The sequence below is a fragment of the Eschrichtius robustus genome, chromosome 11 (assembly GCF_028021215.1).
Source record: "Eschrichtius robustus isolate mEscRob2 chromosome 11, mEscRob2.pri, whole genome shotgun sequence".
In the NCBI taxonomy this organism is placed as follows: domain Eukaryota; kingdom Metazoa; phylum Chordata; class Mammalia; order Artiodactyla; family Eschrichtiidae; genus Eschrichtius; species Eschrichtius robustus.
Window position 1 is genome coordinate 57,567,732 of NC_090834.1, and position 25,079 is coordinate 57,592,810.

At 38.3% G+C, this 25,079-nt stretch overlaps 1 protein-coding gene across 1 annotated transcript in view; it reads left to right on the forward strand.

Annotated features, from left to right (window-relative positions):
- The window catches only part of INTS4 (integrator complex subunit 4), a 119,925-nt gene that overhangs the window by 44,832 nt on the left and 50,014 nt on the right, over positions 1-25,079 (forward strand). The window contains exons 5-10 of the mRNA XM_068555912.1: positions 8,955-9,140; positions 9,786-9,836; positions 13,503-13,591; positions 14,745-14,865; positions 20,569-20,640; positions 22,388-22,562. Of these exons, the coding sequence (XP_068412013.1) occupies positions 8,955-9,140; positions 9,786-9,836; positions 13,503-13,591; positions 14,745-14,865; positions 20,569-20,640; positions 22,388-22,562 (694 nt within the window). The remainder of the gene's footprint in view (positions 1-8,954; positions 9,141-9,785; positions 9,837-13,502; positions 13,592-14,744; positions 14,866-20,568; positions 20,641-22,387; positions 22,563-25,079) is intronic.

Here is a 25,079-nt window from a genome sequence, read left to right on the forward strand (position 1 = left end):
TTATTTTTGACGTGGATTGCTCTTATTATCAGGGATGTGGTTTGCTTACTCACTCCATTAATAGAGAAATGATGGCACTTTAATGGCCTGGGTATAACACCAAAATAGCATCATCTGCAGAGCAGAGACTAGGCAGCTATTAGTGATGATAGCCGTGATGTAAGTAGTGACCTGTGGGGGAAGGACATCATAAAACTGTAATTGCTGCCCTGAGGGTGTGATTTAGACTTATGATCTCTTTTGGGCTAACATTCAGTGTGCAGTAATAGGCTGGTTATGCGTCAGTGTTGCCTTGGTTACCTTAATAGGAACTAGAATGTTTTAGTTTGTTTGAAAATCAAATGAAGTATTTGTAACAATTGCAGCAATCTTCCAGGGGCTGGTGGTTCAGTTACCAGTTTAGTTATGACAAATGATGCTTCCATACTAAATAAAAATAGTTTTAAAAAAAAGAACAACTTTGCTGTATTAACTGTGACAGAGTCATTGTCAGCTTCGTATCTGGAAATTTCTCTTAACTTCTCAGTTTTAGTGTTATTTTGTTGGATAATTTTGAGCCCTTACTCTACATGACATTGTGATCACTTAAAAGTATATGCTTCAGGGGGCTTCCCTGGTGGCGCAGTGGTTGAGAATCTGCCTGCCAATGCAGGGGACACGGGTTTGAGTCCTGGTCTGGGAAGATCCCACATGCCGCAGAGCAACTAGGCCCGTGAGCCACAATTACTGAGCCTGCGTGTCTGAAGCCTGTGCTCCGCAACAAGAGAGGCCACGCACGATAGTGAGAGGCCCGCGCACCGCGATGAAGAGAGGCCCCCGCTTGCCGCAACTGGAGAAAGCCCTCGCACAGAAACGAAGACCCAACACAGCCATAAATAAATAAATAAATAAATTTTTTTAAAAAAAGTATATGTTTCAGGGCTTCCCTGGTGGCGCAGTGGTTGAGAATCTGCCTGCCAATGCAGGGGACACGGGTTCGAGCCCTGGTCTAGGAAGATCCCACGTGCCGCGGAGCAGCTGGGCCTGTGAGCCACAATTACTGAGCCTGCGCCTCTGGAGCCTGTGCTCCGCAACAAGAGAGGCCGCGATAGTGAGAGGCCCACGCACCGCGATGAAGAGTGGCCCCCGCTTGCCGCAACTAGAGAAAGCCCTCGCACAGAAACGAAGACCCAGCACAGCCATAAATAAATAAATAAACAAATACTTAGAAAAAAAAAAAGTATGTGTTTCACATTTCTGTAGCTTAAATAACTTGGAGGCATGAACTAACTCTGATCTAAAATGCTTGATTGAGACATTTTTATAAGGAGACAGTCCCTCTCTGAGAGCCCCACCCTCCACACCTGAGCTTTCTCTCCAGGTTTCCTTTGTTCTCTCCTCTAAGTAAGCCTACCTGCCTAGTCTAACTTCACATAGAACATAGCTTCACACAGAAAGTTCAGGTCCATTTAGTTCAGGAATTTCCCCTTGGAGCATTCTGATGTGAACCATTAACAGGTGCTCAGTACCTTTCCTGACAGACTGCCCTCTTATTAGACAGCTATCACTAGAAAGTTTATGCTTGTGTGTTCCAGATCAGCAGGGCTGTTTCATCCAGCTGGCCCACTTTTACCTCTGACCCTTCTCTGTTTTCTATTTTTTGCCACCACCTGTCCTTCTTTTCCCCACCTGTTTCCCTTCTCTTCTTAAGCAGGTTGTTTTCTTAAAAGTACATGCCAAGTGCCAGGCACTATGCTAGGCATTTGTACTTCCTGAATGTCTATTATATCTGGGACACTATTAGCTGATTTTACATACAATAATTATTAAATGAATTCATTTTAATCCACTCACCATAAAACTTCATGGTAGGGGATATTACTCCTATTATTACAAAGTAAGGATTTCTAAAAAGGGGCTTGGTGAAGACCACATAGATACTAAGTGGCAGCTCCAGCAATCAGACCTAGGTCTGGTTCCAGTCTGTGTTCATTCCACTATGCTTCTTTGCCTCTCAAACAAGAGGGGAAACAAGTTATGAAATCCACTTTCTTTGCAAAGCTGCCTACAACTCCTCCAGGTATTCTCTGCACCTGTGTGGGTATGAGTATGCTATAGCTACCCCCTTTTTATGGTCTTAAAGTACACTTATTCTTATGGATAATATAATATTTTTCTAATGTTTATGAAACAGTATGGTTAGTTTATTCTTTTTTGTGTATATTTAAACTTTCATTTTTAAAAAAATCTCTAACTTGGGAATTCTCTGGTGGTCCAGTGGTTAGGACTTGGTGCTTTCAGTGCCGAGGGCCCGGATTCAATCCCTGGTCAGGGAACTAAGATCCCCCAAGCCATGTGGTGTGGCCTTTAAAAAAAAAAAAAAAAAAAAAATCTCAAACTTGAAGAAAAATTGCAAGCACAGTAATAAAGAACTTTCTTTTCTTGTGAACCATTTTAGAGTAAGTTGCTAACATGGTGCCCCATTACTCTTCAATACTTCAGTTTGTGTTTCCTATAAACAAAGATACTCTCCTTCATAACCTCAATATGACCATCAAAATCAGGACACTAACATCAACATATTACCATTTAATCCTCAAACCTCATTCAAATGTCAGTATTTATTCCAATGTCCTTTATAGGAAAAGAATCCAGTTCAGAATCGCATCTTGCATTGATTGTCAACATATCTCATCAGTCTTTTTCTTTTTTAAATAATTAATTAATTAATTAATTAATTATTTTTGGCAGCGTTGGGTCTTTTATTCCCCAATACTGTATATGTATATTTATTTATCCATAAATTGTATATATTTATTTATTTTAAAATTTTATTTATTTTTGGTTGCATTGGGTCTTTTTTTTTTAAAATCTTTATTGGAGTATAATTGCTTCACAATGGTGTGTTAGTTTCTGCTTTATAACAAAGTGAATCAGCTGTACATATACATACATCCCCATATCTTCCTCCCTCTTGCGTCTCCCTCCCACCCTCCCTATCCCAACCCTCTAGGTGGTCACAAAGCACCGAACTGATCTCCCTGTGCTATGTGGCTGCTTCCCACTAGCGATCTATGTTACATTTGGTAGTGTGTATATGTCCATGCCACTCACTCACTTCGTCCCAGGTTACCCATCCTCCTCCTCATGTCCTCAAGTCCATTCTGTACTTCTGAGGCTTTACTCCTGTCCTGCCCCTAGGTTCTTCAGAACCATTTTTTTTTTTTAGATTCCATATATATGTGTTAGCATACGGTATTTGTTTTTCTCTTTCTGACTTCTTAACTCTGCATGACAGACTCCAGGTCCATCCACCTCACTACAAATAACTCAGTTTCACTTCTTTTTATGGCTGAGTAATATTCCATTGTATATATGTGCCACATCTTCTTTATGCATTTATCTGTCGATGGACACTTAGGTTGTTCCATGTCCTGGCTATTGTAAATAGAGCTGCAATGAACATTGTGGTACATGACTCTTTTTGAATTATGGTTTTCTCAGGGTATATGCCCAGTAGTGGGATTGCTGGGTCATATGGTAGTTCTATTTTTAGTTTTCTGAGGAACCTCCATACTGTTCTCCATAGTGGCTGTATCAGTTTACATTCCCACCAACAGTGCAAGAGTGTTCCCTTTTCTCCACACCCTCTCCAGCATTTATTGTTTGTAGATTTTTTGATGGCCATTCTGACTGGTGTGAGGTGATACCTCACTGTAGTTTTGATTTGCATTTCTCTAATGTTTAGTGATGTTGAGCATCCTTTCATGTGTTTGTTGGCAATCTGTACATCTTCTTTGGAGAAATGTCTATTTAGGTCTTCTGCCCATGTTTGGATTGGGTTGTTTGTTTTTTTGATATTGAGCTGCATGAGCTGCATGAGCTGCTTGTAAAATTTGGAGGTTAATCCTTTGTCAGTTGCTTTATTTGCAAATATTTTCTCCCATTCTGAGGGTTGTCTTTTCATCTTGTTTATGGTTTCCTTTGCTGTGCAAAAGCTTTTAAGTTTCATTAGGTCCCATTTGTTTATTTTTGTTTTTATTTCCATTTCTCTAGGAGGTGGGTCAAAAAGGAACTTGCTGTGATTTATGTCATAGAGTATTCTGCCTATGTTTTCCTCTAAGAGTTTTATAGTGTCTGGTCTTACATTTAGCTCTTTAATCCATTTTGAGTTTATTTTTGTGTATGGTGTTAGGGAGTGTTCTAATTTCATTCTTTTACATGTAGCTGTCCAGTTTTCCCAGCACCACTTATTGAAGAGGCTGTCTTTTCTCCATTGTATATTCTGGCCTCCTTTATCAAAAATAAGGTGACCATATGTGCATGGGTTTATCTCTGGGCTTTCTATCCTGTTCCATTGATCTATATTTCTGTTTTTGTGCCAATACCATACTGTCTTGATTACTGTAGCTTTGTAGTATAGTCTGAAGTCCGGGAGCCTGATTCCTCCAGCTCCGTTTTTCTTTCTCAAGATTGCTTTGGCTCTTCGGGGTCTTTTGTGTTTCCATACAAATTGTGAAATTTTTTGTTCTAGTTCTCTGAAAAATGCCATTGGTAATTTGGTAGGGATTGCATTGAATCTGTAGATTGCTTTGGGTAGTAGAGTCATTTTCACAATGTTGATTCTTCCAATCCAAAAACATGGTATATCTCTTTATCTGTTTGTATCATCTTTAATTTCTTTCATCAGTGTCTTATGGTTTTCTGCATACAGGTCTTTTGTCTCCTTAGGTAGGTTTATTCCTAGGTACTTTATTCTTTTTGTTGCAGTGGTAAATGGAAGTGTTTCCTTAATTTCTCTTTCAGATTTTTCATCATTAGTGTATAGGAATGCAAGAGATTTCTGTGCATTAATTTTATATCCTGCTTTACCAAATTCATTGATTAGCTCTAGTAGTTTTCTGGTAGCGTCTTTAGGATTCTTTATGTTTAGTATCATGTCATCTGCAAACAGTGACAGCTTTACTTCTTCTTTTCCGATTTGGATTCCTTTTACTTCTTTTTCTTCTCTGATTGCCGTGGCTAAAACTTCCAAAACTATGTTGAATAGTAGTGGTGAGAGTGGACTGTTGAATAATAATGGTGAGAGTGAATAACCTTTTCTTCTTCCTGATCTTAGAGGAAATGGTTTCAGTTTTTCACCATTGAGAATGATGTTGGCTGTGGGTTTGTCATATATGGCCTTTATTATGTTGAGGTAAGTTCCCTCTATGCCTACTTTCAGGAGGGTTTTTAACATAAATGAGTGTTGAATTTTGTCGAAAGCTTTTTCTGCATCTATTGAGATGATCATATGATTTTTCTCCTTCAATTTGTTAATAATCACACTGCTTGATTTGCGTATACTAAAGAATCTTTGCATTCATGGGATAAACCCCACTTGATCATGGTGTATGATCCTCTTAATGTGCTGTTGGATTCTGTTTGCTAGTATTTTGTTGAGGATTTTTACATCTATGTTGATCAGTGATATTGGCCTGTAGTTTTCTTTCTTTGTGACATGTTTGTCTGGTTTTGGTATCAGGGTGATGGTGGTCTCTTAGAAGGAGTTTGGGAGTTTCCCTCCCTCTGCTATATTTTGGAAGAGTTTGAGAAGGATAGGTGTTAGCTCTTCTCTAAATTTTTGAGAGAATTCGCCTGTGAAGCCATCTGGTCCTGGGATTTTGTTTGTTGGAAGATTTTTAACCACAGTCTCAATTTCAGTGCTTGTGATTGGTCTGTTTATATTTTCTATTTCTTCCTGGTTCAGTCTCGGAAGGTTGTGCTTTTCTAAGGATCTGTCCATTACTTCCAGGTTGTCCATTTTATTGACGTATAGTTGCTTGTAGTAATCTGTCATGATCCTTTGTATTTCTGCAGTGTCCGTTGTAACTTTTTTCATTTCTAATTGTATTGATTTGAGTCTTCTCCCTTTTTTTCTTGATGAGTCTGGCTAATGGTTTATCAATTTTTTTTGTCTTCTCAAAGAACCAGCTTTTAGTTTTATTGATCTTTATTATTGTTTACTTCATTTCTTTTTCATTTATTTCTGATCTGATCGTTATGATTGCTTTCCTTCTGCTAACTTTGGGGTTTTTTTGTTCTTCTTTCTCTAATTGCTTTAGGTGTAAGGTTAGGTTGTTTATTTGAGATGTTTGTTTCTTGAGGTAGGATTTTATTGCTATAAACTTCCCTCTTAGAATTGCTTTTGCTGCATCCCATAGGTTTTGGGTTGTTGTGTTTTCATTGTCATTTGTTTCTAGGTATTTTTTGATTTCCTCTTTGATTTCTTCAGTGATCTCTTTGTTATTTAGTAGTGTATTGTTTAGTGTATTGTTTAGTGTATTGTTTAGCAGGTTGTTTGGGTTTTATTGATATTGAGGTATATGAGTTGTCTGTACGTTTGGGATATTAACCCGTTATTGGTCATGTAATTTGCAAATATTTTTCTCCGATTCACTAGGTTGTCTTTTTTGTCAGTGGTTTCCTTTGCTGTGCAAAAGCTTTTAAGTTTAATTAGGTCCCATTTGTTTATTTTTGCTTTTGTTTCCTTTGCCTTAGGAGAGAGATCCAAAAGAATATTTCTGTGATTTATGTCAAGGAGTGTTCTGCCTATGTTTTCTTCTGGGAGTTTTATGGTTTCTAGTCTTACATTTAGGTTTTTTTTTTTTTGGCTGTGTTGTGTCTTAGTTGAGGCACACAGGATCTTCATTGTGGCATGCAGGCTCTTCATTGCGGCGTGCAGGCTTCTCCCTAGTTGTGGCGTGCAGGTTTTTCTCTCTCTAGTTGTTCTTCAGAGCGTGTGGGCTCTGTAGTTTGCAGCTCGAGGACTCTCTAGTTGAGGCACACGGGCTCAGTAGTTGTGGCGTGCGGGCTTAGTTGCCCTGCAGCATGTGGGATCTTAGTTCCCTGACCAGGGATTGAACCTGCGGCCCCTGCATTGGAAAGTGGATTCTTTACCACTGGACCACCAGGGAAGCCCCACAGTTAGGTCTTTAATCCATTTTGAGTTTACTTTTGTATATGGTATGAGAAAATGTTCTAATTCATACTTTTACATGTAGCTGTAGAGTTTCTCCAGCACCACTTATCAAAGGGACTATCTTTTCCCCATTGTATATTCTTTCCTTTGTTGTAGATTAATTGACCATAAGTGTGTGGGTTCATGTCTTGGCTCTCTCTTCTGTTCCATTGATCTGTGTGTCTGTTTTTTTAAAAATTTGTGTATTTATTTATGTTTGGCTGTGTTGGGTCTTTGTTGCTGTGCACAGGCTTTCTCTAGTTGCGGTGAGTTGGGGCTGCTCTTTGTTGCGGTGCGTGGGCTTCTCATTGCAGTGGCTTCTCTTGTTGCGGAGCACGGGCTCTAGGCACGTGGGCTTCAGTAGTTGTGGCACACGGGCTCAGTAGTTGTGGCTTGCGGGCTCTGGAGCACAGGCTCAGTAGTTGTGGCGCATGGGCTTTGTTGCTCCGTGGCATGTGGGATATTACCGGACCAGGGCTCGAACCCATGTCCCCTGCATTGGCAGGTGGATTCTTAACCACTGCACCAGCAGGGAAGTCCTGTGTGTCTGTTTTTGTTCCATTAACATACTGTTTTGATCATGGTAGCCTTGTAGTATAGTCTAAAGGCAGGGAGCATGATTCCTCCAGGTTTGTTCTTTTTTCTCAAGATTGCTTTGGTGATGCTGGCTTTTTATTTTATTTTATTTTTTAGGTGGAAGGAAGCAAATTTTATTATTAATAATAATCGTAATAGTAACAATAGCTGATAATGTTTATGGAATTCTCACAACACTGCAGATGCTTTGCATGCACTTAATTTAAATTAATTTACTTTCATTTCTCCTAAGAACCCCCAAAAGAAGGCCCTTTATAATCCATATTTAGTTTCTGTACTCTGTGCTCAATGTATAAAAGATTCTAAAAGGAGCACAGTCTTTTTTTTTCTTTTTTTGGCTGCATTGGGTCTTCGTTGCTGCATATGGGCTTTCTCTAGTTGCGGCAAGCTCAGCTCAAGCCCGTGTTGAGAAACGCGGGCTTCTCATTGAGGTGGCTTCCCTTGTTGTGGAGCACAGGCTCTAGGCGCGTGGGCTTCAGTAGTTGTGGTTTATGGGCTCAGTAGTTGTGGCACATGGGCTTAGTTGCTCTGCAACATGTGGTATCTTCCTGGACCAGGGATTGAACCTGTGTCCCCTGCACTGGCAGGTGGATTCTTAACCACTGCACCACCATGGAAGCCCAGGAGCACAGTCTTAAAGGAGATGGACTTGTGAAAACAAGACATTGCAGTACAATTTGATGCCTGAGAGGATACCATAGCAGCTCCCAAGAGGAAGGGCTTAGCTTCCTGCTGGGGAGGATGAAGCCTGATGGTGGCTATTTTTGATGGTGGTAGAGTAGTTACTGTGAGAGTTGGTCATGTTTTACTTCCTTATCTGGTTGCCTCTTATTTGTGTGTGTTTTGTGAAAATTCATTGAGTTGTACATTTAATATTTTTACATATTTCTGTATGAATATTAAAATTTTTTAAATTTATGAATTTTTGTTCTGTTTTTAGATTTGATAGTGAATAAAATGCAATTTAAGGGGTCACTTTTAAAGTACCTAGTCTTTACAAGGCCAGGTGCTTGCTGTTGGGAGTATAATGTTGAATAAATGGGAGTCTTATTTTCTAAGGACTCATGATTCTTTCTGGAAGACACATACTCAAAAAACATGAAGGGAATTCCTTGGCTGTCCAGTGGTTAGGATTAGGCACTTTCACTGCCAGCGCCTGGGTTCAATCCCTGGTTGGGGAAATAAGATCCCACAAGCCACACAGCATGGCCAAAAAAACAAAAAACAAAAACAAAAAACCCATGAGACTAGACAGACTAGTGAGAATGTAGTGTTTGAAGTCATTCCTAAAGTTGATACAGTGCTTTTGTTTCTGTGTTTTTGTTTATTTTTAAGATATCTTAATCATGTCCTTTTGTGCTCTCTTTTCTTTTCCTAGCACCTGACAGATACCTCGCATGGTGTAAGAAATAAGTGCCTGCAATTACTTGGCAATCTGGGTTCTTTGGAGAAAAGTGTCACAAAAGATGCTGAAGGCCTAGCTGTCAGAGACGTCCAGAAGATTATAGGGGATTACTTCAGTGACCAGGACCCACGTGTCAGAACAGCAGCTATAAAAGCCATGGTAAACGTGATCATGGAAACTAAATGGAGATAGGTTTTTTTTGTTTGTTTTATTCTTTTCTTTTTTTTTTAAGTTAATGGCTAATGCGACCTTGGATACATTCTGAATCCCCCCAGGGTATATTTTATGCACACTTTCAGGAAGGTGTTGGTGGCATCACAGAACTCAAAGGCCCACTTTCCTTTACAACAGTTGCTTATCTTTGGGCTTCTTTGGTAGCTTTCACCTGCATTTCTGAAACATGGAAGGTACAACTTGTATCCCAGGTCCATGGGAGAGATGTTACTTGGTATTATAGTACAGTAGGTACAGGTTATACCTTTGTATTTCAGAAGTATAGGTGAAAGTTATGGGGGAGGGTTGCTCTTTAGGGGGAGATGGTGTTAACCATTTCTTCCTCAGCCTCCTTATCATTATTTCATATTTTTTCTGATATCCCCTTGGGACAGTCCCTGGGTTAGATTCATTAAGTGTTTGAGTGTTTCTACTGAAAAGTCCAGGTTTCTTATTTATATAGCACTGATTTTGGCCAAAGGGAACCATGTTAATGTGATATAATGGGGAAAAATATATGAGATTGTGGGGAGACATTGGAAATACTGATTTTTTTTTTCGGAATACTTAAACTGTATCTTTATTATCTAGTTGCAGCTCCATGAAAGAGGACTGAAATTATACCAAACAATTTATTCTCAGGTACCTTATATGATTGCTGTCTAGAAGAGGAGGGAGGTGGAGAAATCATGAAACTGGGAGGGTGGCATGCTGGTGGTCAGAATTTGAAAACATAGAGCTTCAGCTGGCTAACAGTGGCAGTGTTGTGATGAATGTGCAGTTGTATCCAAAACATACATTCTAAGAAGAGAATGGGGAATATGTAATGAATAGCACTAGTGCATGTGAGGAGGGCATTTGGGAGGATTTAGGTAGCTCAGTATGAATACCAGAGTATACAAAGAGAAGTGTAGTGTTCAGAGTAAGGAAAGTGGTAGTCTTGCTGATCTCTGCTTGGTTGACTGAGATTGACTTCAAACCTGAAGTCAATTCAGGGCATCACACTTGAGAAACTGGAGTATTTCTGGAGGAGGATGACCAAGACCATGGGATCATATGAAAAGATATCACATGATTGTTATAGCATTGGTAAGGAAAAGCACAATGAAGTTATAGTATCATTAGGAGAAGCTGACTGAGTGTCTAACCGAAAGCCCTTACAGTTATTCTTGTAGAATAATTGGATGTATCTAGAGACAAGAAATCTAAATCCACGCTCAGAGACCAGTTTTTGTTAGCCTACTGTGAGTGGTTTTAGCTTTTAGAGGAAGAGGATAATTAGCCAAACTATTAGCCCCTATGACTGATGTGTAAACCAAGTACGTTCTTTTACAAATGAAGTAGAATGAGTTCAGAATGGTTATGTTGGTGTGACCTATAGGAAAACTGTGTGGGAAACCAAATAATTAAAGGAAGCTTTTAGAGTAAGGACTCAAAGGAAAAAGAGTTAGTCCGATGATTCAGATGTTTAGTGACATTAGACTGTGTCAGTTGGTTAGGCAAGCAATGCTGTGGACCTCGAGGGAGTGAGGATGGAATGATGGGGGAGGATTTGAGATATGAGGTAGAATTAGTTACTATAATGAGTTCATTTTGATTATCTTGAGTTTGAAGGATTGATGGGATACTCATGAGGAGAATTCCAGGTCTGGAACTCAGGAAAGATCAGAGCTGGAGGTGGATATTTGGAGCCATCAATATCTAGGGGTCATGGGGATACCCAGGGAGAGTAAGAAGATTGGAAGTGATGAGGATGGAGCCAGGGGTGAGGTCCAACGTTTAAGAAAGGAGCCCTAGAATGGAACTGAGGAGCAGCTTGATGGAGGAGGAGGAAAAATATATTCCAAAAAAGGCAGGAGGGCATTCTCATAGTCAGCAGTGTCAAATGCTGGTGAAAGGTCATTTAGGATAGCACTGAAATCTGGTCATGGGACTTAGCAACAAAGTGGTCATTAGTGAGTTTAAAGAGAGCAATTTCAGTAGAGTGCTGGGACTGGGGGAAGCCAGATCAGGGTCTTTTGAGTTGAGGCATTTAAAGTCTATTGACTATGACTGTATTTTAAAGAAACTTGACTATGATAGGAAAGTGGGGTAGAAGTTGGTAGAAGGGGGCATAGGATTAAGGGTTGTTGGGTTTTTTTTTCCTGTATTTTAAAGACAGTTGCTAAGTATATAAACATACTGTTGAAGAGAGACAAGAGAAACAAACATGTTGAAGAGAGAGCTACTGTTTTGGGAGAGCTAGTGTTATGATAGAAGAGACAAAGGAGAATAAATGCTGGAGTAAGTTCCTTGAGGCAGAAGATCAGATTCATGAGCTGATTCATCCAACAAATGTTAGTGAGTACCTAATGCTGGCTTTATAATCCCAAGCATGTTATAATAGATAGGACCCATGCCCTTCACATTGTCATAGGTAAGACAGGCAATTAACAAATAAGCAAATACAGTTATAGCATATGAGTATTGCTGTGAGGTAAATCAATAGGATGCTACCATAGAGAATCACAAAGAGGATCTATTTTGGAGGATGGTAAGGGATGGTCATGTGAGGAAGTGATGGGATCCATAGCAAAACTAGAAGGAGTAGGAACTAGAAAGGACCCTTTTCCCTCAGATATTGAGAAAACGAGGGGTGGGAGAATACAGGAATAAATGAATTTATAACTGGTGTGGAGTAGTTGAGTGGGTTTGTGCCTGAGAACCTTGATTTTTCTCAGATAAACAGGTCGCCTTATAGCTGGTAGTGGGATAGAAGTCCTGAGGAAAAGGTTAAGAAAAGCTGCCTTGGGGCTTCCCTGGTGGCGCAGTGGATAAGAATCTGCCTGCCAGTGCAGGGGACATGGGTTCGAGCCCTGGTCCAGGAAGATCCCACATGCCGTGGAGCGACTAAGGCTGTGTGCCACAACTACTGAGCCTGCACTCTAGAGCCCCTGAGGCACAACTACTGTTGTGAGCCGCAACAAGAGAAGCCACTGCAATGAGAAGCCCGCGCACTGCAACGAAGAGTAGCCACCGCTCGCCGCAACTAGAGAAAGCCTGCGTAAATCAACGAAGACCCAACACAGCCAAAAAAAAAAAAAAAAAGGGCTCATTAGCCACCTTTCTGAAAAAAAGAAAAGCTGCCTTGGGAAATGGAAGTGGAAAGCAGGAGTGTAAAGGATTTCAGAGTAGGACTAATAAGGTTTGAGATCATGAATCACCAATCCCCTAGAGAGTGTGGTCTTCTTTGCCAGTGCTCTGCTGCCCTTGTGAAGACTGAGAAAGTCTTAGGTTTTTGGAGCAGCTGTAGCAGAAATCCTGAGGGGGTTGTGTATGATGATGCAGACAATGCTGTCAAGAGACTGAAGTAAGGACGGGTATAGAGCGAGGAAAAGGTGGTTTATTTGGAAAGAAAGGGTAGAATTAAAGCAGTGGTTCTCAAGCAAGGTGATTTTGCCCTCCAGGGCACATTTGGCAATGTCTGGAGGTATTTTTGGCTATTGCAGTTGCTGGGGAGAGGAAGAGGGTGCGGTGCTACAACTTCCTAGAGGGTAGAGGCCAGGGATGCTGCTAAATATCTTATATTGCACAGGACAGCCCCTCACAACAAAGAATTATCTAGTCCAAAACGTCAATAATAGCAAGGTTGAGAGACCCTGCTTAAACGGATAGGTAACTTAAGTGGGATGAAGAGCAGGCGTGATGGGTTCAGTCATGACGATGGAAGAGCTGGTAGAGTAGCATATATGGTCAAAGCATGGAATATAAGATTTTAAAATTTCAAAAACCGTTTTCTGGGTGTTGTTGAAGTCTAGGGTGTAGCTATGACTGTGGGTGGAGTAGGGATATTCCATTTCAGACTAAAGTAAAAAAGGAAAATTTGGCCTCTTTTTGGCAGCTTAGCGTTAAAATTGTACATTTATTTAGAGTGCTTGAATTTTCAGATGGACTGTCAGTCAGAAATTTGTGCTCTAGTTTTACAGATAGGGAAAAAACTCATCTTTGGTGTTTGAGCCTGTGAGGGTAGCACTGTGGGCTCCCAGCAAGCTTTGCTATGATTGATGCTATTCTAGATGGCTTTTGTGCTATCTATCAATCTGTGGTTCTCCTTTCAGACATGGGGTGGGAGGGTACACAGTCAGAACACAGCCAGAGCAGCTGGCAGAGGCCAAGAATTCTTTGTTGGGCAAAGGTTCAGGAAGTTAAAATCACCCATATGTTTTGATTGGTATCCTTATCCAGCCACCTTATCTTCATTTTGAAAACAGTTTGAACATCACCTGGGAGGACACAGAACTAACAGACTTTTGGAATCCTTGTTTGCAGGCTTGTAAATTGCTCTCTGATGACTATGAACAAGTGCGCAGTGCTGCAGTCCAGCTCATCTGGGTTGTCAGTCAGCTCTATCCTGAAAGGTCAGTGTGGGTGTAAGCCAGCTTTTGTTCATTGCTAAGCCATTTCTCTCTCCTCCCACCATGCAGAAAGCCCACCTCCAGAAAAGGAATGTTGGCTAGATTTTTGGAAGGCAGTATGGAATAGGGGAAAAGCATGGACCCTGAAAATCAGGATGCTTGGTCCTTGTTTTTCAGCTCTGCCTTGAACTTTCTGTGTATGCTGGGAAAGACACTTCGCCTCTCTGGGTCCCAACCTCCTCAACTATAGATGAAAAGATTGGATGGTCTTTCTCAAATGCTATCCACTCCACCTCTGCCCACCCCTTAAAAAAGAGTCTTTAAAATGGTTTGGGGCACATTTTAGTAAATACAAATGCCAGCTAAAGATACCAGGTGAATTTGAAAATAATGATCCCTTATGTAGTGTTTTCCTGGTTAAAAATATTTTCATAGGGAATTCCCTGGTGGTCCAGTGGTTAGGACTTGGTGCTTTCTCTGCTGAGAGCCTGGGTTCAGTCCCTGGTCGGGGAACTACAATTGCGCAAGCTGTGTGGTGCGGCCAAAAAAAAAAATTTTTTTTTCACAGTAATTAAATAATTTATCTCACAGTGATCCTTTGAGGTGGAGAGACAGATATTATTTATTCTGTTTTATAGAAGAACTCCTTTTATAGGAAAAAGAAGTGTTTTTTCCTCTTCATTAAGCTACCTACTGAAATTGAAAAACCAGAATGAGTTAATAAAACTATAGACACCACCCCCCACCCCCCCCCAAAAAAAAGACTAGCTGGAAATTGTTTTTTCATTTAGGACCAGATTTGCAAGTATGTTTTATATTGGTTTATTCTGAGACTTGCTATATTGACAGCAATGCAATTATAAGGGAGAATAAACTTAAAGATATACTCTGTGGTAGCTGTTTTTGGTATCTCATAAATCTTTGAATCTTCAGTGTTAAATACTTTTTACTGAAGACACAAATTTGCATTGCAACTAAAAGTAGACAAATCCCAGAGTGATTTGGTTACTCTGAAATGTATTTCATCATTATAGGATTTGAATTATTCAATTATCATTTCTATTTGTGCTAATTTTCATTGGTCATTCTCAGTTTCTTGAACCTGCAATTTTAGGCTCATGTTTTGTCACTTGTGGTTTCTTTTCTTTTAATTTAGCATTGTCCCAATCCCTTCTTCTAATGAAGAAATTCGCTTAGTTGATGATGCGTTTGGAAAAATTTGTCACATGGTCAGTGATGGCTCCTGGGTGGTTCGAGTTCAAGCTGCAAAGCTATTGGTAAGTTACATCTTCTTTAATGAACATATTACCTGTTACACTTGTAAAACATTTTGAGAAACTAGATAGGGATAGGTGTAATGTGCTTTTATAAACCTTAGTGTTTCTTAAAATAGAAAGAAATTGTTCACTTTCCCATAGAGAAATAGACTTTTAGAACTAGAAAGAATTTTAAAGATAATCCTATTTAATCTCATTAGCATATTAGACAACCAAAGTCTAGAGAAAAAGGAACATAATAATAAAAATAATTGTTACCATTACTAAGCACCTGGTATGGCCTAGATACTTTGCTATGAGGCCACTTAATTATCTCATTTATTCTTTTTTTTTTTAATTGGAGTATAATTGCTTTATTATCCCATTTATTCTTACAGTAACCCAGCAAGGTAGGTGCTATTATTCCCACTTTCCAGGTGAGAAAACTGAGGCTTTGAGGATTTAAGTAAATTATTCAATTTATACAGATAGGAAGTTGTAGAATGAGATTCAGATGCTAATCTGACTTTTAGCCTTATTCTTTCCTACTGTTTTGCCTTTGGGGACTCTATTGTAAGAAAAATTTTAACTTTTCAGAAATAGAACCGTCTTATAGAAGAATGAGTGTTGGCGTAATACTCAGCCTTATTTTTTTTTTTTTTTTCAGCCTTATTTTATACCTGTGTTGTTTTGGACATGTTACTTAATCTTAGTCTCATTTCCTCATCTGTTAAGTGGCTTATAATATCTCTCATGTTTACCTCACAGGGTTGTCATGACACTCAAATGAGATCCTGTCTGTGAATATGTGTATAAACTGTGAAGTACTACACTATGCAAGGTGGTGGGGTTGTTATAATATATAAATATATATATAACTATCTATAAAAATTTGTATTAATGTCATAGCAAGAATATCTGAAATTCTTTTTGATAACTTCTCTTTTGAGGGCCCCCAACTATGCCAGTCTTAGTAAGATTGTTGGCTAAAAAGTTTGGACCTGATTGTACTGGACACAGATCCTGTGATACCCCTAGTCCTTTGACCAGTATTTTGGGGGTAACTGCTGAAACCTATGTGAAGCACTTTCATGGAAAAATAAGGAATTTGGATGATTTCAATATTTCCTGCTTACAGATTATATTGCTTGTCCATAATAAAATATAGAGTTAAACAAGCCAGCTGTTAGTGATTTTATTTTTGAATTCACATTTTAAAGCCTTGTTTTGATTTGTGGATATTTTAAAATTCAGAACAATCCAATCATTCATCAGATTCCTTCATTCAGCGTGTACTGAGCATCTACAGTGTGCTGTGTGTGTGTGAGGGGATGTTTTAGAGGAATAATTCAATGATATATTGTCATCTGAGTAGGCAGTTAGAAAAGTAATCCTTAAAGCAGAGTCATTCAAATTTTTTAGTTTTGTACCCCATAGAATCTAAAATTCATTTATGTAAAGCTGTATGAATAATGAATTACAGTGGTGAGTTGAAAAGATTTTCACTTAGATGACTATAATTTGACTCAAGTGCTTTATGTTATTTAAGTGATTTCAAATCCAAACAACTCTAAATTACATAAGTATGATTATACTTCAAAAGTAATTAATAATCTAATCTTGCTAATTATAATAATTGTTACTATTTATAGAGTTCCTAGCCCACTAAGCTAGGCACTTTTAGTCATACATGCATACACATGCACATACACCCATTTCCTCATATACAGGCACATGTAAATATATGCCTATACATACACTTATATACATACTCACTTTGTTTTTCATTTTTAATTCTTTTAAACTCCTTGAGGTAGATATTATATTATTTATTTTATAAATAATAAAACTAAGGTTTAGAAAAGTATAATTTGTCCAAGGCCACATAGATTGTAAATGATACTTCATGCTCTAAAGCCCATGTAGAATTCCTTCCTAGTGCAGGTCCAGTTATATATTGGGAGCTGCGGTTGTGCAGCTAAGGTCCTGCTGGTTTACTAGTTCCTCTGTGCAAGCTAAGAGGTAAACTTCCCTGCTCCAATTCTTGAGTAGACAAATCCGTGATCAGGTAAACCATATATGGTCTTTAGACTACATATTCATCAATTCAGCAAACTCTGAGCATAATCTGTGTCTTCAAAAGAGTGGATAGTCAGGTAGGTTGACATAGGCAGTCAGTCAGTTACAATACCGGTACTCCTAGGAAAGAGCACCTAACACACGCACAGAAGGCTTCTTGGACGAGGTGATTTCTCAGTTGACTTTGAAAGATGAGTATGGGTTAGCTAGGTAAAGAAGTAGAGAAGGAGAAAATATGAGCAGAGATACATGAGTACACTATCATGCATGCTAATATCATACTAAACTACAATATCATGTTAAACTACAAGCAGTTTGGTACTTCTTGGTATGGGGGATAATGTTCGATTTGGTGATGTGTGACAAGATTAAGCTCGGGAGGAATGCAGAAGCCAGGTTTTCAAGAACTTAGATGAAATGATAAGGCTTTAGACTTAAGTCCATCTTGTACAGAAAATGAATAGAGTCCATTCTCCTTGGCTTATAGCAGGATGAAAAATTTCAGATATGGGATGTATCAGAAAATTCAAAACCATGTAAAGGGTTGGTTTTCAGTTATCTGTAACTTACCTGATGGAGCAAAGAAACTTGATTTTCAAGAATATAGCTCCATGGGACTATTTAGAATACAATCACTACTTTGAAATTAATTATGGTAATTGGCATCCTATCTAGAATAGGGTCCTTAGTTTAATGATTTCTTTTTAAGATGTTAAATAATTTAAACCTTATTTGTAAGGTTCCAGAAGTCTTTGACCTTAAAAATTATAACATTTTCAGACAGTTAGATTGTAGATTGTAGGTTTTTATGTTTGTAACTCTGCCCAGGGCTAGTCTTTCCCAGGGCAAATGTAGCTGTCCTAGTCAGTGGCAGTTTTATGTCTCATATAGTAATCCATCTTTTTTTTTTTTTTTTGGTCTGCTTCTCTTTTTCATCACCTAATGAATAGAGGCTAGGAGCTTAAAATTGAAATAGACAAACAATGCATAGACTTATGTTATATACTAGTTGAGCAGGTTTTGTTCTGAGAGCAGGTTTGACGCACTTGTTTGTTAAATATCAGTTTTCTTAGTGTTATAGATTGTTAAGTAGGGGTAGTAGTACAGTTGGAGAGCTTTTACCTGAATATATGTGTCTTGGTCAAAGTATACAGGAATGTAGATGTTTTTCTGATTGGTGAGATGCACTTTATGATGAACTCATTATCTTTTTGCTCCAGATTTCCTCCTTCTGTGCTTTCATAAATGATGCCATCATTTACCCAGAGGCATTTGAGAATTCTTTCTCTGTGTCCCGTATCCACTGAGTCATCAGCTCTTATCAGTACTACCTTCTTGACATACCTTGAATCTATCCCTTCTCTATTTCCACTGTGCTTGTAACAGTTCAAGTTTCACTATTTTTCAAGTGGATTATGCTGTAAGGTTCTTGCTATTTGTGGATTTAAAATGGAAAGCTTCAGCTAGTCTTACATAACACTGGAAACTTGTTACAAACAATGATATGCAATTTTTTGAGGCTAGAATTTGAATAGTACCCTCTCTTTGCTACTGTGTTGGGAGAGAGCTCAGTTGAAGGCTTTGGAGAAGGACGTTGAGACTGTGGGTTCCAGTAACTTACTGTGAAGTCATTAAAACTTTCATTCTTTGTAGAAAAACAAAGTGCCTGTTAAAAAGCCAACTGTTGGGGACTTCTCTGGCAGTCCAGTGGTTAAGACTCCGTGCTTCTAATACAGGGGACATGGGTTCAATCCCTGGTCGGGGAACTAAGACCCACATGGCTCACGGTGCGGCCAAAAAAAAGACAACTGTTAATGTTGGTGGTAAGAGTAAAGAGAAAGTGAGGAGTTCTTAAAAATGTATAGTTTTTATTCATAAAATTGATGTTTTGCATTAAAAAAATGAATGTTAGATTTGGTATTGGCTCAGACCTGTGTAACAAACTATATACCATGTAGAGATAAGAAAAAGTGGTTTTGAAACTACTTAAGGTGAACAGTACAATTGCCCTTCTAGAATTGTAGGAAAGGTGTTAACTTGGGTAAGAGTACTCCCAAAGAACATGTAACTTACTATGGAAAATGTGATTGGAGAAAAAGTCTGAGCCTGTATAAACATTTCCATATTTATTAACTTGAGAATTAGAGAAGATTTCCAATATATTCCTTAAGAATGTCTAGGACCTGCTTTAAATAGCCTCCTAACTTGTGTCTCTGCTTCATTTTGGGTTCCTTCTGGTCCATTAGCCACATTGCTGCCAAGATGATGTTTATGAGTATAAATCTGATTATGTTTCTCTCTTATTTGAAATGAGCAAGTTACTGAATCTCTCAGTCTCAATTTCTCTGAAAAAATAAATAAATAAAAAGTGAGGGAAAAAAAAAAGTGAGGATAATGCGCGTTCTTCATGGGATTATTGGGAGGAATAAATTTTTAAAATGCAAGTCTTTGTACATTACTGAGCTCATTCAATATTTAATAGAAATTATCTATAGAGTTATTATTCATAAGGCAAACTCCTTACCATAGCAAACAAAGACCTTTATGATCTGCTTTCTACCTACCTGTCTTGCCTCATTTTCGGTACCCCCATCCTATGTTCTATTCATAGAACCACTTGATGTTTCCCACATGACATTCTCTCTGTGCATTTAATTGTGATTTCCAGTTCCCCAGATATACCTCTCCCTGCCTCCACCCCATACTTCTTTTCTTTAAGTTCCCATAGCACCCTTTATAAATGTATATTATAAAATTTCATACCATAATGCAGTAATCTCTTTACTTGTCAATTTCCCTCACTAGTGTGTGATTGTTGAATGTAGAATTGATGTCTTTTTATTTTTGTGTACCTGTTCCTGGTAACTCTAGGCATATAATGGAATGGTTGCTAAGTATATATTTGTTTAATGAATGAATGGACAAATGAATGGAAAGGATGGAATGAAAAGGAATGGAGAGGCAGTGGAGAGTAGTAGTTAAGGCAAAGGATTCTGGAGCCTGGGTTTATAGCCCAGCCCTGTAATTTACACTGTTTGTGACCTTGAATGAATTACTTCATCTTTTTGTGCCTTCTTTTCCCCTTATATAAAACGTGACTAATAATAGTATTTACTTCATAGGGTTGTAGTGAGGATTAAATGAATTAATATATGTATAAATCACTTAGAACAGTACATGACACCTAATAGCTCTATATAGGTGCTAGCTGCTGCTGCTAATGGTTTTATTATTTTCCTGATGATTCAAAACCCATAGGGATCTTTACTATCAAGAATAATGTTATCCAAATATCGTATATTAACGCATGTATGTGGAACCTAGAAAAATGGTACAGATGAACCGGTTTGCAGGGCAGAAATAGAGACACAGATGTAGAGAACAAACGTATGGACACCAAGGGGGGAAAGCGGCGGGGGGTGGGGGTGGGGGTGGGATTAATTGGGCGATTGGGATTGACATGTCTACACTGATGTGTATAAAATAGATAACAAGAACCTGCTGTATAAAAAATAAATAAAATTAAATTTAAAAAAAAGAATAATGTTATCTTTATGCATTTAAGTTGGCGGCAAACTTTGAATTTGAAGATATTCTTCAGGTCTTAAAAGTTGTTTAATTGCTCTGGATTCTTCCTTTTTATAGGGCTCTATGGAGCAAGTCAGTTCTCATTTCTTGGAACAGACACTTGACAAGAAGCTGATGTCAGATCTGAGGGTAACTTGAATTCTTTGTTGTTTAAACTGGGTTTCTGAAACCAAAATCAGTGTAGCTATATGCCGAGTTGTGTTGATTTAATTTTACAGCCCATGAATTTGTTAATGTAGGATGACTAGATTACATTTTAATTTAAAATCTTAGTAAATTGAACCAAATTACAAGTTACTTCATTAAATTTTAAATTATTTTAATGAAATACTTTGCACAGATTGTGTTTTACAAATAAGAGGCAAGATTAACTTTCTATTTGTTAAAAACTACAAAGGTCTGGTCTTATTTTGTGACTCCTTTCAACAGCAGTTCTCATGGAAGAGTGAGTAAATCCTTTCTCTGAACAGTAACAGAATGCCCTTAAGCTTTGACTGTGATAGGTCTCTGACATAGTTGTCAGGAACAAATATGAGTCTGAGAATATGATAGGAACATTCATTGTCAGTATCTTAATTTTTAAATTATAAAAGTGTTAATAAGGAATCAGAATCTTTGATAAGTAGAAGAAAAAGAGAAACCGTTTACCCATATTCCTACTACTCTAACACAGTGACTTTCACCATTTTGGTATATTTCTCTCCAGCTCTTTTTCTTATGCATGTTTTAAACATTGAATCATTATATACAGATAATTTTGTAGTCTACTTTTTATATTTACCACTACCTCATATGCTTTTTTTCATATTGTTAACTTCATACTTATGATTTTTACTGATAGCATAACATTCTGTTAAGTAGATGTGCCATCATTTTTTAGCCCTTTATTATACATTTACAGTTTCTCCTTAATTTTTCCACCATTATAAATCACATATAGAGTATCACCTTCATGGGTATTAGATCTTTTCTTGTTTTGATTTATTCCGTAAGATGAATTCTTAGGAATAGTTGGGGAGTTAATATCTGTGCTTCATGAAACATTGCCATATGGCTTTCTTGAAGGGCATTCCCTTCATTTGAGGTCAGTGATTGCTTAAGTGTTCTTTGTGTGTACTGGGGTGGAAGTGCAAAGAAGGACACGCTCATGGTGAATTGTGAGGGATGGGTAATGCAAGGGTTTCTAAGACACTTCGCAAGGTACAAACTTTACTTCTGCGTCTGACCCACATCCTTGTAGGCTCAGGTGCTATATTTCATCAGTGCCTTTGAGATGATCAGCCATGAGGATGTGGGCTCACACCAGGAAGGTTCATAGAGGCTGATATCTATGCCAGTTTATTCATTTATGAAGGTAACTGTAACTGTCAAGTAGACTCAATATTTACTTTAGCTGACTAGTATATTCCCCCTTAGGCAATCTGTGAAGAAAGTAAATTAACTAGACACTTGCTTGGTGAGCATAGTGTTGTCAAATAGACGCTTACTTCTATGGGATGAAAAAAATTATTTTCTAGGGCCAGTGTATTGTCTACCCAGGATGGTGCTTGGAAGGACACTGCCATTATTTACCTCTCTGGTTCTCCCTTTCCTGTGTTGCCATGGCAAACATAACCACCTGTCCCGTCAACATTCTTGTGCTATCTTTAATGAAGTTACTATCTTTAATAAGGTTACTATCAGCTATTGATGACCTGAGAACCTTGGTCTTAACTTCAAGTTGAATTTGCATTTCTCTGCTCTGATCTACTGAGTATTTTTTTTAAAAATGTAACTCTCAGAGAGCAGTCTTATTTTCTACTTTCTCATGTTCTCAGGGTGCAACTTACTGTTCTCTCATGAATCTCTAGCAAGTGGTAATTGTTGTCTTCTGTAGAGGAAACGCACTGCACATGAACGTGCCAAGGAACTTTACACTTCGGGAGAGTTTTCCAGCGGCAGGAAGTGGGGAGATGATGCTCCCAAGGAAGAAGTAGATACGGGGGCTGTGAACCTGATTGAGTCAGGAGCCTGTGGAGCCTTTGTTCATGGATTGGAAGATGAGATGTATGGTAAGAATGACCTCATAACAATAACAGCGCCCATTTACTGAGTGACTGCTATGTATCTGGCATTGTACTGAGCGATATACACAGGTTGTCTCACTTAATCTTCATAGTCACTCGGTGAATTATCTACTATTATTTTAATTTTATAAGCAGAAGAGGTTGAGGCTCAGGTGGTATGGATCAGTGGTTAAGAGCATGGACTTCGGGTTCAGTCAATTTAGGTTCAAATTCTAGCATTTTTGTAAAACAAAGTTAATAGCAAGTGTTTCTGAATTATGATAATTAAATGAGATTATATATACATGACAGGATACATGACCCAGTTATAGTAAGCACTTAATAAATGGTAGTAAAAATTGATATTTATACTGACGACAATTGTACTTTCTTATTAGTCACTCAACTAGTAAGAGACAGAAGCAAGATTTAAACCCCGGTTAGTCTGACTAACTAATGACTAATCAAGCCTTTATTTTGCCTTCATTTTTGAAAGATTCACTGGGAATGAAATTCTAGATTAATAGTGGTTTATTTGTTTATTTTTTTGTCCTTTAAACATCTTGTTCCACAGTTTTTCAGTTTGCATTTTTCTGTTGAGAACTCTGCTGTCATTTTAAATCTTTGTTCTTCCGTACATAATGTATCTTTTTTTCTCTAGCTGCTTTTAAGCTTTTCTCTTTATCACTGGTTTTAAAGGATCTGATTATAATGTGCCTTGGTATAATTTTCTTCATGTTTCTTATGCTTGGAGTTTGTTGAGCTTCTTGGATCTATGGGTTTGTGGTTTTTATTTGGAAAATCTTTGACTGTTATTTCTTTAAATATTTTTCTGGCCCCATGCTCCTTTGGGGACTCCCAATTACATATATATTAGGCTACTGAGGTTGTCCTGTAGCTCACAGATGCTCTATTCTTTTTTTTCCATGTAATCTTTTTTTCCTATTTGTTTCATTTTGGATAATGTTTATTGCTTTGTCTTGGAGTTCACTAATCTTTTCTTCTGCAGTGTCTAATGTGCTGTTAATTCCATCCAGTATATTTTTCATCTCAGACATTGTAGTTTTCATCCCTAGAAGTTTGATTAGAATTTGCGTTTGTTTAGTATCTTCTGTATTGCTACTTAATATGCTTAATCTTTTCTCTAGCTTTGTCAACAGAGAATGTATTTACAGTAACTATCCTAATGTCCTTGTCTCCTAGCTCTGTTATTTGTGTGATTTCTGGGTTGGTTTTTTTTTTTTTTTTAAATCAGCGTTTAATTTTTTTTTTTTTAATGTTAATATTTAGGTTTTTTTTTTTTTAAACGTTTCTTTAATTTCTGTATTTATTTTATATTTATTTTTGGCTGTGTTGGGTCTTCGTTTCTGTGCAAGGGCTTTCTCCAGTTGCGGCGAGCGGGGGCCACTCTTCATCGCGGTGCGCAGGCCTCTCACTGTCGCGGCCTCTCTTGTTGCGGAGCACAGGCTCCAGACGCGCAGGCTCAGTAGTTGTGGCTCACGGGCTTAGTTGCTCCGCGGCATGTGGGATCTTCCCAGACCAGGGCTCGAACCCGTGTCGCCTGCATTGGCAGGCAGATTCTTAACCACTGCGCCACCAGGGAAGCCCATCTGGGTTGGTTTTGATTGATTGATTTTTCTCCTCATTATGGATTATATTTTCCTGCTTCTATGCATACCTGGTAACTTGGGATTGGATGCCAGACACTCTGAATTTTAATTTATTGGGTGCTGAACATTGTTATATTCCTATAAGTATTCTTGAGCTTTGTTCTAGAATGCAGTTATTTCAGGTCTTATTTTTAAGCTTTGTTAGGTGGACCCAAGTAACATTTAGTCTAAGGGTTATTTTTCTTCACTAGTGAAACAAACTCTTGTTGACCATGTGTGAGCTTTGGAGATTGTTCCCTCGAATCCTCTTGAGTGGTTCTTTCTCAGGCCTTGGATAGTTTCTTCACAGATCAGAACTTGGCTGAAGATTTGAGGAGGACCCTCTGCAGATCTCCTAGGCTTGCTTTCTCTGTGCACGTCTTTCCTTTCTGGTACTTTGCCCTATGAACTCTAGCCACATTGGCCTTTCCAGACTCCCAGCTCTGTCTTCTCAACTCAGGGAGACCTACAACCTGGAAACTCCACAGACAGTAAACTGGTATCATCATAAAGCTCACCTCATTTACTTCCTGTCTCTCAGGGATCACTACCTTTCATTGCCTGTTGTATAGTGTGTTGAATACTTTTGTTTCATATATTTTGTCTTTGTTTTTAGTTGTTTCAGATAGAAAGATAAATCTAGCCCTTGTTACTCCATTTTAGCCAGTAATAGAAGTCCTTGCAAAGCTCTTACGATTTCCACAGTATGATGCTCTCCATCTCACGTAGATCACAGACTGTCAGTGCCTTGAGATGATTGACTCCAACCTCCTATCTTCAGTGAGGCTAACAGACGTGGGGAGATAATATTGATTGTCCAAATTTTATAGTAAATTTGTGTCAGAGGATTAGAACTCAGGTCTTCAAAATGCCT